Raw genomic sequence first — 14914 nt, forward strand, 5'->3', positions numbered from 1 at the left:
CCAATAATAATTTAAACAGTAAAACAGTATAATCCCACAGGTGGGAGAAAAAAATTGAATAAAATAGAGTACTTTTAAGCATTCCCAATGAAAAAAAATCGGAACTGATTAAAAACTCTGAGACACAAACACAGGAGTAAAAAGAAATATAAAAATGTAAATACCATCTAAACTGGTACAATACACAGAAACACACACATACTTGGTGTAGAAATACATTGAACTCAACAAAGCAACAGGAAGAAACAAAGAGGGAAAAGGTGGGGATGAGAGAATATATTTAGAGAGGGATTAATCAGTCATAAACAAAACAAATTCTAAACTCAGACAGGGGTGTGTGAATAGGATTTTGGAAGAAAATAGAGGATAAGAATCTATGACTGGTGCCTGGATGGGGTGGGGTGGGGGGCAAAGGGTAGAATGGAAGTTGACTGCATCAAGCACATAGCAGTGGGAAGGAGCCTACTACATGGCCACTTTGGGAATTTATTTGGTTTGATGATACGTGTTTGTTGCAAGAGTTTTGTTTTTCTTTCTCCAAAGGTGAGAGGGTAGGAGAGAGGAAAAAAAATCTGAATTTTGTACATTGGAAAAATAAAATTCGTTTAAAAATAAATAAACCTTAAGGAACTATTTTCTTTTTGAAAAAGCTATAGAAAGAAAAGAGGAGGTCTAATTGTGAGGAACCCTTATAGTTAATGGGTTTTAAAATCCTGAATCAAATTGATAGTTAGCCATATTTATAGTTTGGTGTCCTTGCTGAATTTTTTTCTACACCATAATCTGGATACCATGTTGTATGATAGCTAGTACTGCTGGCAAGCCATGCCATCTTTTTTAGACCTCAGTGTTGCTATCTATTCAGTAAGAGTTTCATCATTTCCATCACAGAGATTATGGGAGACTGAATAGGTAAAAGGCTATTACATGTTAGCTGACTAAACGGGACTCTGTCTCTCTCTGTCTCTGTCTGTCTGTCTCTGTCTCTGTCTCTGTCTCTCTCTTTCTCTCTCTCTCTGTCTCTGTCTGTCTGTCTCTGTCTCTGTCTCTCTATCTCTCTGTCTCTGTCTTTCTGTCTCTGTCTCTCTCTCTCTCTCTTTCTCTCTCTCTCTCTCTGTGGCTTTACTACAGGATGAAGGGGGTGCATTTTCTCCCACCTCCTACACTCTGGCACTGCCCTGCTCTGACCCTTCCAGGCCTGAAGAATTTTGATGCATAGATGCTACATTTTCCTGCAGTTCTTATGCTGGAATATGTACTGAGCATGGAGGTCATAGATTGTTCTGGAATATAACAGAAGAGTAATTCCCCGAGTCAGAGATGGAAGACTGAAAGGCAGTGACCTACTTAGGGGATGTTTCAATATTAAATTGATCCTCAAACTGGAGCTTTACAAGTTTCCCACTCGGGACGGATATGGTCCAAATGCAATCAGCATGAGATGGATAGCTGGCTGGGTAATTGGGTGAAGTCACATAGCCGTCAACATTGGAATCATGGAGGTAGATGTTGCCACCACAGGCTGCAGGGAAATACAGTCAGAAGTGTTACAGACCATCTGATAAAAGGGAAATTGGCAAATGACAAAAGGATTTTTTAAATGGATTTAACCACATTTCCCGTCAAATTTTCCTTTCATTTTGTATTATAGCTGCCCCCCCCCAAGTTGCCAGTGATGGAAATTTAGGAATATCACCCTGGCATTGACCAAAATGTGTTCTGTTATTGGAAATTTTATTCTTGCTCCATTATTCTTGGCACCAAAAAGCTGGCAAAATAAATTAGAACAAAATCCTTTACCAAGCATAAATGGCTTGTTTCAAGGGCTCTAGAATAAAGATATGCTAAATACACAGAGGGTGAGGGCTTTTTGCTAATTGCCCAATGATTGCAGACATGTTCACAATTCAAGGAACCACAGTCTTGTTTTTAGGTGTTTAAGAGTTAAAAGCCCTATTTCTTTTTCTCCCATGAGGATTGGTTCCCTGGGCTTTGGTGAGGTTTTCAAAGCACGTGTCTCACCCGGCTGTATGTACTACTTCGGGACTTCTCTGACTTCACCAAGCTTTTCAGCTTCCTTTTGTGTATAGTCTTCCCCCATTGGGTTTTAAGCTCCTTCAGGGCAGGGACTGTCTTTCCTTCTTTTTTTTGCATTTGTATCTCCACTGCTTAGCACATAGTAGGTACTTAATGTTTACTGACTCACTGACTATAAAGTTAAATATACCCTTTATATATAGGCATATAATAGGCTATATATAATTCCAGTATATATAACTATGGTAATGTGCAAGTGTATCTATCAATCAACTTTCACTTATTAAACACCTACTGTGTATAGTATTGCTATGTGGGCAGCTAGGTGGCACAGTGGATAGAGTGCTGGGCCTGGGGTCAGGAAGACCTGAGTTCAAATCTGGCCTCAGATACTTCCTAGCTGTGTGACCCTGGGCAAGTCACTTAACCCTGTTTGCCTCAGCTTCCTCTTCTATAAAATGAGCCAGAGAAGGAAATGGCAAACCTCTTCCAATACCTTTGCAAGAAAATCCCAAAAGGGGTCATGAAGAGTTGGACACAACTGAAATCGACACAACAACAATATTATATACATAATTATATGTAGTATATAAGCATATTATTTTTAAAATTTATGCAATATCCATAGGACATTTCCTACAAAAGGAACATTGTTTTTAAAAGCAACAACCATAAAATATGCTTGTTCTTTGAGCATTGCTTTCAGTTAAAGTTGAAAAAAAAACCAGGGACACCTTGGGAGACTGGAAGGGCAGAGCAAATAAGTTCAGCCAGAGGCAGGTTTTCTAGTGCTTGAAGCAGTGTTTTAAGAGAGGCTGGAGACTACTCAATGGATGGGATCAAGGTCAAAAAGATACTAAAGGCATGGGAAGTAGGGGGATATGGTGGGGAATCTCTGAAGCTGGAGTAGGTCTTGTAGGTGAGGCCTAGAAGAGAGCATGTTGTCTGGAAGGTCTTGAAATGGAAGCAAAGTAATTTCAATATAATTCTTAAGGAAAGGGAAGTATTTGAAAGGGTTTGGAGAGCAGTGAAGGGAGGAAAGGAGGGGAGATGGAGAACCTATGATTTCCTCAGCAAAGGAAATCTCTCTGTGGCAGCTTCCTCTGCTGCTGCAGACTGGCAGAGGCTTGAAGTTGTCTAAGGCACTGAGAGGTGGTTTATGGTAACACAACCAGTCTATGTCAGAGGCAGAACTTGAACTCAGATCCTCCAGACTCCAAGGTCAATCCTCTACCCACTATGCTACACTGTTTCTTAGGAGAGTAAATAACACGTTCAAAATATCAACCAACAAGCATTACCAAGCATTTACAATGTACCCAGCAAAGAATATGACTAATGAATCCCATGTGAAGTGGCAGAATATTTGAATTCTCATTGCATATTCCCATTGGTCTGGAATCAATCACCATATTTCTAATTTAATCACAACTTCAAATGGTGCAAATCAGAATAATGTGACCATTTTGGAGGATCCATTATTTGTACTAATCAGGATCTAGCTGTAATGAGTGAAGCTGTAAGATCTATCTACACAGAAAATTTTTAAAGTGCTATATAATTTGCAAATACCCTCCTTCTACACTACCAGTGAATGCCTCTGTACCCACTGACCATCATTTCAGGAGAAGTGAGCTGTGGAGATGATTTTCCTCCACATAGATCATTTTTTGGCACATTCCATTCAACTGTTTTTAGTTGTGTCTGACTCTTCATGACCCCCTTATGGGTTTTCTTGGCAAAGATACTTGAGTAGTTTGCCATTTCTTTCCCTACCTCATGACACAGGTGAGGAAGCTGAGGCAAACAGGGTGAAGTCACTTGTCCAGGGTCACACAGCTAGTGTCTGAGGCTGGATTTGAACTGGGCCTTCCTGACCCCAGGTCTGACACTCTATCCACTGTGCCACCTAGGTGCCCACATAGTAGTACTACACATAGTAGGCACTTAATAAATACGAGCTGATTGATGTATATACTTTCATATTATCACCCCATGTAAAGCCTAGCACACTGAATGACTCCCCAGCTATAAGCTGCCAAAGAAGACAGACACAGTTCAGAGTCGATCTGAGAGGAGCAGGAAAATGGCTGGACATGTGAATGGATAGTGATGACCCTACTTGTTATGCCCTTCCCAAAGGGAGGCCACTATGTTCCCAATGGGGTGACAGTGATGAGCCCCCCTCAGCACGCAGGCAGCTCGGAAGCAGCTCCCACTGAGGATACTGAAAGACTCTCTAAGGCAGGGAAGTGGAAAAGCATCTAAGGTCCTGTGGGTTTCCAGTCCTAGGAAGGGAGATCATTTCTGCACAGAATTTAACTCTGGTTTTGGAGAATATGATTTGGTCTTGACATCACTGCTTTTTATCACCACAAGTTCAAGACACTGGATTCTTGTTGGTTTACTCCTCTTTGGGATGCAAAGAGTTACCATCCTTGTGGACAATGTGGCGACCTCTGTTCAGGTTCCCACCAATGTCATTCCCAAAGGTGCATTTATTTATTTCTTTATTCCACAAGAAATTACATAATCAATGCAATTAAAATTAAATCATTACAGTAGAATTAAATGTAATTATAATCAAATGTAATTGAATGGTGTTTATCATTTACTCTATAATTAAACATAATTGATAACAGAGAAAAGACCATTTTCATTTTAAGGGAATATTTGCAAAGCACTTTGAAAACCTTGAAGCACTCTATAAATTCTAGCTAGTATCAATAGCTATTATTTTATATGATGTTATGTTTGTGTGATGGTTCAAAGGCAAGCCAACTGTAATTCCCAAGGCAAATAATTCCATTCCCATTGCTGTAAGCATGAAATGTAATTTTAAATTGTAAGAATGCTCTGTTATTCTGTTCATCCTCTGCCTTTATTTTCCATCTTTCTCCCACCACCCAAGTGACCTTCTATGTGTATTTATGTGTTCTGAATGTATATATGTTGCCTTTTCTAACAGAATGTGAACTTGAGGGAAAGAACTTCCCAGTTCTTAGATCTCTTTTCTGAACACCTAGCTCAGTACAAGGGACAAGGAAGGCCCTCAGTAAGTACTTGTTGAATGGGATCATGAGAATGTGGTTGTCTCATGCTTTTCAGCACAAATACTCACCTAAACCCTGTGCCTCATACTTGATCTTGAACCCTTGGCCTTCCTCACTGTCATCAGAAACAAAGTGAACAAACATCTGATTGTCCGTGGTGTAGAGAGTGGAGAAAGCATTGCTGCCGCAGAAACGGCCGTTTCCTCCCCTGGGTCCCAAAGCGGGAGAGGAACTGTCAGGGCCGTTTTTCATCTGGAATCATATTTAAAATGATAAGATATAAATGCAGTTTCCTCACTAGCTATTCAAGATGACATGCAGGGGATATGTCATTTTATGTCCTGAAAAAAGGACACTTTGCCCTTTTGTTTCCTGAATATCAATCTTTTCCCATGAAGTTTTCAAATAAATTGTGAAGGAAGGGTAATTATTGTACATGTAATAACCAAGAGCACATGAGATAATAAATGTAAAGTTTTATAAACTATAAAAATATGTATGTAAATATATTAATATAAATATATCAATGTTAGCTATTATTATAATTTTCTGAATTTTTATTTTTAAAAACAAGAATGCTGATGACCTTACCACCAAATAGTCGCCATGGCTACATGAAGTATCTTCACTGCGAATCTCAAAGGGCTGTTCAAAATGGACAGCAATGGTAAGACCACTTGGAACCAGGACATGCCAAGAACAATTGAGATTAGAAGGATAGGCCTGAGGATAATTAGGGGATGTAATCACCCCTCTGCCTGAATGCAAATAGCCACCACAACCTTAATGAAGAGAAAGAGAAGAGAAGAGAAATTCTTAAAGGTTTTAAAAGCTCTATTCTTGATGATACCAATTTTATAGTTTTGAAAATTTCTTAAGGCCAGCAAAGTATAGCTATTTAAAACCAACTTTGGCCAAGAAGAAGCTATCTTCCCTTTCATAACTAACTCTTCTAATATAAACAAATATAATGGTAAAAGTGTCTTGTTCTAAGCTTTTCCACATTCAATTAATAATGTAAAGTCAAGCTTTGAGTATCTATTCTGCATTTCGTCACTCACAATGGAAGACATGCTCTATTGCATGGACCATATATTCTTAATCTATTTTTTGGTGTATGACGCTATCAGACTTTATATACTTGGTGTATTACATAAAGGTGCAATCATATTCCACAAGTTACAAGTAATTTTTCTAATGTTGTAGCATCTTCATTCTATCAGACTTGTATTTTGTAAGCAACTAAGCCAGTGCTTGAATAGGACAGGATTCTAGGCAAAGTTTATTTTGGCATAGATGGGCAAGGGTTTCTTGAAGACAAAGGCTTCTGTCCAGCATTAACTTTAGCAGGTCTTACTTGGTGGTAAAGGATTTGTGTATGGATCCAACAATGGACAGTGAATGTCCTCTGAGGACTAGACTTCCTAAATGCAAACAGACTCATTACCACTAGAAATGGGGACAGACTCATTGCCACCAGAAATGTAGTTACCTGGTGAAGGATTCTGGGCCTCAGTTTCCTCATCTGTAAAATGAGAAAGCCAAACTAGATGGCCTCTAAAGTCCCTTCCACATCTAAATTTATGATTCTATGAACTTTTTCAGGCTCAGTTCACAAAGATGGTCCATAGAGAGAGCTCGCAAAAAGAACACTAGCAAGAGTTGAAAACTGGCCTTCTACCTTTTCCTTACCCATTCCACTCAGGGTTTTAATTGTGGCCCCTCAGTCAGGTAGAAGATATTGATAAAAAAAAATTTTCAAAATCTTACTCTTATGAAAAGAAGCATTAAAGCCTGCACCAGTTACACTGGAATCAGATGTGAAATGGATAAGCAGGTACTCCCCAGAGGATCTGATGGGTCCAGGAACTTCTCGCCCACAGAGGACAGCCAGCTCCTGGGAAGCGTGACTGTCTCCTATGCCCAGAGAAAGGAAGCATCGGCGTTAAAATACAGTTCCTTAAGACATCATTCAGTCAACATTAGAAACACAGCCAAACTGCCTCACGCATTTCCCCAGAAGCTTCCTAATTCCTAGGAGACAAAGCGATTCTCAAAAGGAAGAAAAACCCTTGGGGTTACTTCACTTTGGCTCCAAATTGGGACAGTCCCGCCTGTCCCTTTATTTATGCTTTTGAGAAAGACTTCTCTGACAGTTCCTGCTGTCTTTCTAAAAGAAAAAAGGAAGAAAAAAAAACCCCAACTGGCAGCCAGTTCTTTCTGACTCTAAAATTCAAAGGCAGAGGACTGAGAAGTTAAAATGAGATGCAATGCTGATGTGTGTTAATGGAGGCATCTGTTCTGCATGGCTTTTATTGCTTAAGGCTGGGAATCTAAGACCAAAAGAAAGGTTCCTTCTTAACCTCAGGTCCCATCACTAACCAAGTCTCTGAGATCAAAGACAAAACATGATATCACTTAGATGGGGTCATTTCTTCAGCCCAGACTTCCTTTTTCAGCATTTTTGTTGTGATTGTTATTGCTGCTCTGGGTTTTTCACCAGGAAGACATATGGACTATCAGCAGCTGCCGGTTAAGTCATCCGAACAGATGTCTAATGATAGGAAAAGCAAAGCTGGGTCATCTTCTGGGATAAGTCCCATCAGGTACAGAAAGCAAAGAGGATCGATCAGAGCTGGCAAAGGGTGGCTGTGTCCACCATTCCTCTTGCATGAAGGCCTTGCTCCAAGGAACTGTGAGTGAGAGGCAGAGACAGAGGGAGAGAGGGAGGGGGAGAGAGAGATACACAGAGAAAGACAGAGAGACAAAGGCATTCCCCTCCTAAAAGTCTCCTTATAAGCTTAAAATTTATAAACTTAGTGGCTCATCTTCCAGTTTGTCTTGGGAACAAAGGGAAGAAAAGCTCGGTTAATATATTTCATTTTGAATAAGTGGCTCGATTTTTCTCCTATGCATTTCAGAAGCTGCTCTGTCCTGCAGTGGATAAAGAAAGGACACAAATCTCCCTTCCTGATTTTCTAATGACTTCACCAGTGCCTCTAGACCTTGTTGTGCCATGTCTATGACTAAAGATTTTAGACGGCAGAAGGTCCCAACATAACATAATCACAGATGGCAGGCCCTGGGCCTGCTTTCTGGAATCACCCCTTTCTCTGTCCCTCCACCTTCCCAGCCTTGGTCCTCAAACCACACCTATCTGGATGCTATATGTTTAGAATTATTGGTGGAAGGAATGTCACTGACTACAATGCAACACACTGCCACCAGATGGAGGAGAAAAGCCTCTGTAAACACGTGTGAGAGCTCACAGAACTTTCATGTGTATTCCATGACCAGACTAGCAGAGTAGATAAATTCTTTGCTGAAGTCACTTTCCCTTTCTAAAGTCACTCCCTCACCTGTAAAATGTGGTGATGAGGTGAGATTATCACAATGGTACCTCGCCTACTCTAACACTTTTCATATATTGACCTCATCAAGTACAGGGAGATTTTTATCTTATAAATGGAAAACTGATAAACAAAAGAGGCCAAGAGATTTTTCCAAGGACAACTGTAATGAGAATGTAAATTTTAAAGATCTTCCCTGCCCCTAGGCTAAAGTACACCTGGAGCCTGGGGTGGGAGGCTTGCTTTTCAGTAGATACTTCGTGATTGGCCAGTGAGTCAATAAGGTTGTTACATTCTCTGAGCCAGGAGAAGGCTATATAAGTCCGGATGTGTAGCTTTGTTTTGGGGCTCACTTTGAGAAGTGTTCTGTGATTTGATCTGGATTCTGGGAAGCCATTGTTGAGAGCCCCCCCTCGGCTTTGAAAAACCCAGATGTTGAAACCCATATGTTGGTTGGGTATGGATGTAATGGTTGAACAGTTTAAAATCTGTCTACTTGATCTGTTTCTGTCTTGATAATTCTGTCTGTATATTCTGAAGTTCGGGGTGCTGACCTCTTTCCCCTGAACTAGGTAAACGATACATATGTTTGACTGATTAAAGGAAGCTTGTTAACCCATTTTGAGTTGCTTTCCTTTATCAAAGCAGATCCAAGAACCTGTGTTGGCAGACACCCTGAGGACACTTGGGGTGCTTGCCGCTACAACAACATAACTAGTGGAGTGAGAAGAACTGCAAGGATGGCCTGAGTTTACTCCCTTCCAATATCCTCAAATGTCACATTTTTATATTCCTGACACATTCCCAGAAGGTTTAGGTCTTTGTCATAGACAATGTGGTGCTCACATGTTCCAGACAGCACTAAACAACTGTGCTGGCTGTCTGCACTACTTTGGAAATTCTCTTTTAAATTGTAGGGAGAAAGGCTACAGAAACAGGATTGATCATTTATTGAACAATCCTATGCCTTCAGGATAGCAACTCCTTTCTTTAAATTATTGAAAATTTTGCATAGGTGAGAAGCCCAGTGATGTGGCTGGACCCACAATATCACTGGACTTGGAATCTGAAGACGTGACCCCTCACTCTACCCACTATTACATGTATGATCTCAGGCAAGCCATTTAATGTCTCTGCACCCCAGTTTTGCCATGTATAAAATGGGAAGAGTATAATACATGAGGTTGTTATGAAGGGAAAAATCAAATGTTTACATGAAACACTGTATAATTACAAAGCGCTTATATAAATGTAAGCTGTCATTGTCCTTGTCAATATTATTGCTATTACAGCAAATAGACTCTTCGGCCATGATCATCTGGTTTCTGACAGAAAAAATAATCCATTAATCAACCATCACTAATTAATAAAACGTCAAGTCTTTCTATTTTCTCACCATCTCTGATCACAAGTTTATCATAGGAGCATGAGTAGTGAGATTCAAGGTCCAACGAAAGAATGTTGAGCTCAACAGTTGAATCTGGGGCCTGGATGACCCAACTGCAATCAGCTTCATTGTCATAACTCTCAGGCCACCCAGGAGAGAAAAAGAATCCTGGCACTTCTCCAGTTCTGAGGTAACCACCACAGGCACCTGTGAGGAGAGGAAACACTGATTAATGACCTCCATCAAGCAAGGAAATGGCAAAAATTCTGACTTTGCCTTGAAGTAATGGCCTCTATTGAGTTGAGATCATCTGGTAGGAAACATTTTTTAAAGAATATATTGAAATATTTGGAAAAAATAAGCCAACATGAATATACTAAATATGATAACCAAGTACTACAAGCATTTTATCACCTTGTACTGAGAAGAAAAAAAAAACATGGCCAAGGTCCCTGGAATATAATCTTAGTTTCACACAGTGAGTTGGAAGGACCATGGGATTTGAGAGTTAGAGCAGGAAGGGACCTCTAGAGCTATCTAGTCTAACTTCCTAAGTTTACAGATGAGGCACTGAGCCCCAGACAGGTGAAGTGACTTCCCCGGGTCACACCAACAGTGAGCGGCAGAACTCAGGTCTTTTGCAAAGCCAGGGTTTTTTCCCTGTACCCCTATGTGTTCCTGACATTTTGCAGGACAGTGCACTTTTCTCCCAACACACTAGGACAGGAAGAATCATTGGCTGATGCCTAGCTCATAGGCTTTATCTGCACTCTACTCACTGCTCTCATACTTTCGTGGTGACTTCAGTATTCCCCAGTATGGCCCTTCAAACATCCCAGCCTCCTCCTACATCTACCTCAAATTCTCTCATCTCCATATCAACTTTACCTTGGTCACCCAAAGGTGAAGTCACAATGTAGACCTTGCTGCTACCCAACACTACTCTACCTCCGAGATCTTCACCCTGAATCTCCTTTTCCTGAGCACAGCCTCCTATCCGAAGGCTCATAGAATCATGGCTCTAGACCTGAAAGGGACCTCAGTGATGACCATCTGGAGTTCAACCCAAATCAATAACTTATTCACCAGGCCCTCTGGCTCCAGAACCAGGGCTCTTTCCGCTGTACCAATGCCTTACTTTTCTTAAATATGTTCTTTATGTGACTGCCTGCAGGTGGCTTGATGGCACAGTGGACAGAGCACTAGGCCTGGAGTTAGGAGCACCCAAGTTCAAATCCAGCCCCAGGCACTTCCTAGCTATGTGACCTTGGGCAGATCACTTCACCTGTTTGCTTCAGTTCCCTTGACTGTAAAATGGATGTAATAAATAGCAACTACCTCCCAGGGGTTGTTGTGAGGACTAAATGGGATATTATCTGTACAGTGTCTGGAGCATAGAAAGTTCTTAATAAAAGTTTATTTCTCCCCCTTCATGCTCAGAAGAACCATAGCACTTTGGTTTCTGACCTTACCACTCCAATTAAATTGGTTTTTCAAAGATTATGGGATGACTTCTTAATTGTTAAAGATCTGATGACCTTTTCTCAATTTTGATCCTGTTTGGCATTTCTGTAAAATTGTCCTAACCTTTCTGGGACTCACTTTGTTCATCAGGAAAATGAAAGAAAGGTGGATGAGATGATATTTCAGGTCTGCTCCAATTCTAAAACTCTATGGAGCCATTATTAATCTATCTGCTATTTTTATTATACATTAAATTAATAATTATGGAAAATAAATGCACTTGATATGATGAAATCTTTCAATCATTAAAAGAAGCATAGAAGAAGATCCATATAGGAATGCTAACACAAGAGTACTCTCTATGCATAAGTGAATGTTACCGCTCTTGGATCAACCCTGCTGATGTAAATATGTAGACAGGGCAAAGTAAGAAAATAATCATTTCTAAGAGTATATGTCTAGTTTTATATTATATCCAGAGATTTCCCCTTAATTAAAGACCATGTTCATAATTACACATTTAAAAGGCAACTTGAAATATTCCTGGAGAAATAACTCACAAAATCATGCTATGTCCAGCTTGAATACCATAAAGGATTGAGTCACAAATACCCTGTTATGTTTGCAGTTGGTCAGACTCCTCAGGGAAAGGCACAAAGGCTCCCAAAGCCCAGCTAGCTGAACAGACTTTCTCTGAGGATTTGAGGTTGCAGTGTTTGTTTGCTTCTTAACTTTAAAAATTTTAGGCTAATTTTATCCTGAAACACGAAGGCTTAAGACCAGCCAGTGAGTTTGAGTTATAACCCTGAACAAATTTAGATTACAATGTGGATCAAAAGGATATGTCTTTTTTGGGATACTCAAGAGTTGTGTTGTTGAAATTGCAAACTTTCAGAAATTTCTGAAAAGTTTCTCTGTTTATATGATTTTATGAATACCAAGTCCCCAATTCACCTTGAAAAACCTAGAAACTGCCTAATGTACTGAGGTATGAGTACAGACATAACTATTCATAGAATCTAGAGCCAGAATGGAACTCTGAGATAATCTTGTGTGATCCCTTCATTTTTTAAATAGGTAAACTGTGGCACAGAGAACCTCCACCTCTACAGCTTTTTGGTCTGACTGGCAAGTCCCTCCTGAAAACTTCATTTGGGGAAGTACCTATGCCTGCTATTACGCTCTTTTTCAGACCCAGACCATTCTACGATGTTTTTACCTTTCCCTCCCTTTTTTGGCTGCCTTTCATGTATGGTCTTCCTCCGCTAGAATGTAATCTCCTTGAGGGCAGGGACTGTCTTTCTTCTAGGTAATCCAGAAGACAGAGTATTTGACCTAGAGTCAGAAAGACCCGAGTTCAAATTTAGCCTCTGACAAACTAGCAATGTGATCCTGGGCATTTAACCTCAGTTTGCTTCAATGTTCTCATCTGTAAAATACAGATAATAACAACACCTGCCTCCCATGATGATGATGATCATCATCACTTAGCACAATGCCTGGCCCATAATAAGTGCTATAAAAATACTAATAATGGCTAACATTTGTATAGTGCTTACACTGTGCAAGGCTCTGTGCTAAATACTTTATAATTATCTCATGTGATCCTTACAACTCTAGGAGGGAGGTGCTATTATTATCATCATTTTATAAATAAGAAAACTGGGGCAGACAGCAGTTATGTGACTTGCCCAGGGTCACACAACTACTAAGTGTCTAAGGCAGGATTTTAATTCAGGTCTTTATGACTTCAGGTATGGTACTCTATCTACTAAGGCTCCTAGCTACCCCTAATAAATGTAGTATCTATCTATCTATCTATCTATCTATCTATCTATCTACCTACCTACCTATGTATCCATTCATCCATCCATCTCTCTATCTATCTATCTATCTATCTATCTATCTATCTATCTATCTATCTATCCATCCATCTAACAATCTCTCTTTCTTTCTCTCTTGCTTTCTCTTTCTCAAGCATATCAACAACAGAAGCAGTCCTCTTGATTCTAAAAGAAGTGCTCCTTCCATAGTATATATAGCATGTTACCTGTTCAATGTACCCAAGAATATTTTGATACAAAAATCACATCTGTATATAGAGGTGTATAGGCACACTTGGTCTTGCAGATTCGAATATTTGACGAACTCTTTAAAACTTTGGTTAATGCATAAATCTATCTCTAAAAAGAATAAATTCACTGTTTTTCTTTTCAGATACAAACCTGTAGCAATGGTAGGTAGAAGCCCCGTGTCGGATTCTACTGCATACCATTCCAAAAGAAATCCCCTTCCTGAGATGGAAGAGTCTGAGAAGAACTGAAATGTGATAGAATTTCTAAAGGAAGTAAAGGAAGTTGTGTCTGTCCCACAGTAGGTTCCAAGAAGTCGGGAATGAATGCTGGGACCATCACGGATCTAGATGGAACAAATGAAAAAAAATTACAAAATACCATCAACTTCAGACAATTTTTGTCTTTTTTCATAAAGGAAGAATAAGCAGGTACCTATTTTCCAAATAAAGACCCTTGACATGGAGGAAAGGAGAAAAGAAGAAGAAAAGGAAGAGATGGCAAGAGGGTGCTTCAGGGTGATTTACATGGGCTCAGAAGTCTGAAAACAACTTTGAAGTCTCAAAAAAATATATCAGAGACTGATCTAACAATTTATACAGGAAAAACTAAATGGATAAAAAGTGCCTGTTATATAGACCCTGCAGTTGAATTGGTTAATTGGTTCGTATCTCTGGGACAGGTACTGCAAATGGAAATTACTTGGGTTCAAAATTTACTAGGAGAAAGAGAGCTGGCAAGATTATGTGGAAAATTGTGCAATGTTTTTAATGGAAGTAAAGCTGCTTCCTGGCACAAAAGTTCATCTTTTAAACCCAAATGCTTTCCCAGTGATGTCAAATGACTTGGAACACCTTAATTGTTAAAGAAACAAAGTGATTAAGTAAGAGGCAAAGGAAAGAGACATACTGGTCTCTATTTAGGTAGCAATATATTTCTTTTTAAATTTTTTTCCAATTACATGTAAAAATTTTTAACACTCATTTTTAAAAAAATGTTGAATTTCAAACTCTCTCCCTCCCTCTTTTGTCCCTTTCCTGAGGTGGCAGGCAATTTGATAGAGGCTATATATGTGCAACAAAACAAAATATTTCCATATTAGTCATGTTGTAAAGAAAACACAGACAAAAAAAAACAATCCCAAATCCCAAAATAAAGTTAAAAAAAAACTATGCTTCTGGGGATGGATAGCATTTTTCATCTTAAGTCCTTCAGAACTATCTTAGATCATCTTATTGCTGAAAATAGCTAAGTCATTCACAGTTGATTATCATACAGTATCACTGTTACTGTGTACAATGCTCTGCTCACTTCACTTTGTATCAGTTCATGTTTCATCACTTTTTTTAGAGCACACTAGTATTCCATCAGAATCATATACCACAACTTGTTCAGCCATTCCCCAATTGATGGGCATTCTCTCAATTTCAAATTTTTTACCACCATAAAAAGAACTGCCATGAATATTTTTACACAGATAGGTCCCTTTCCTTTTTAAAAAAAAATAGCTTTGGGATATAAACCTAGTAGTGGTATTGCTGGATCAAAGGG

At 39.4% G+C, this 14914-nt stretch overlaps 1 protein-coding gene across 1 annotated transcript in view; it reads right to left on the bottom strand.

Moving 5' to 3' along the window:
* The window catches only part of CUBN (cubilin), a 298821-nt gene that overhangs the window by 96983 nt on the left and 186924 nt on the right, over positions 1-14914 (bottom strand). Inside the window, exons 39-44 of the mRNA XM_069086260.1 lie at positions 13517-13709; positions 9837-10034; positions 6861-7007; positions 5682-5872; positions 5159-5342; positions 1348-1522 (exon numbers count right to left, since the gene is read on the bottom strand). Coding sequence (XP_068942361.1) covers positions 1348-1522; positions 5159-5342; positions 5682-5872; positions 6861-7007; positions 9837-10034; positions 13517-13709 — 1088 coding nt within the window. The remainder of the gene's footprint in view (positions 1-1347; positions 1523-5158; positions 5343-5681; positions 5873-6860; positions 7008-9836; positions 10035-13516; positions 13710-14914) is intronic.

The sequence above is a fragment of the Petaurus breviceps genome, unplaced genomic scaffold, assembly GCF_028583685.1.
Source record: "Petaurus breviceps papuanus isolate PSGF00001 unplaced genomic scaffold, PetGlider_PUasm1.0 178, whole genome shotgun sequence".
In the NCBI taxonomy this organism is placed as follows: domain Eukaryota; kingdom Metazoa; phylum Chordata; class Mammalia; order Diprotodontia; family Petauridae; genus Petaurus; species Petaurus breviceps.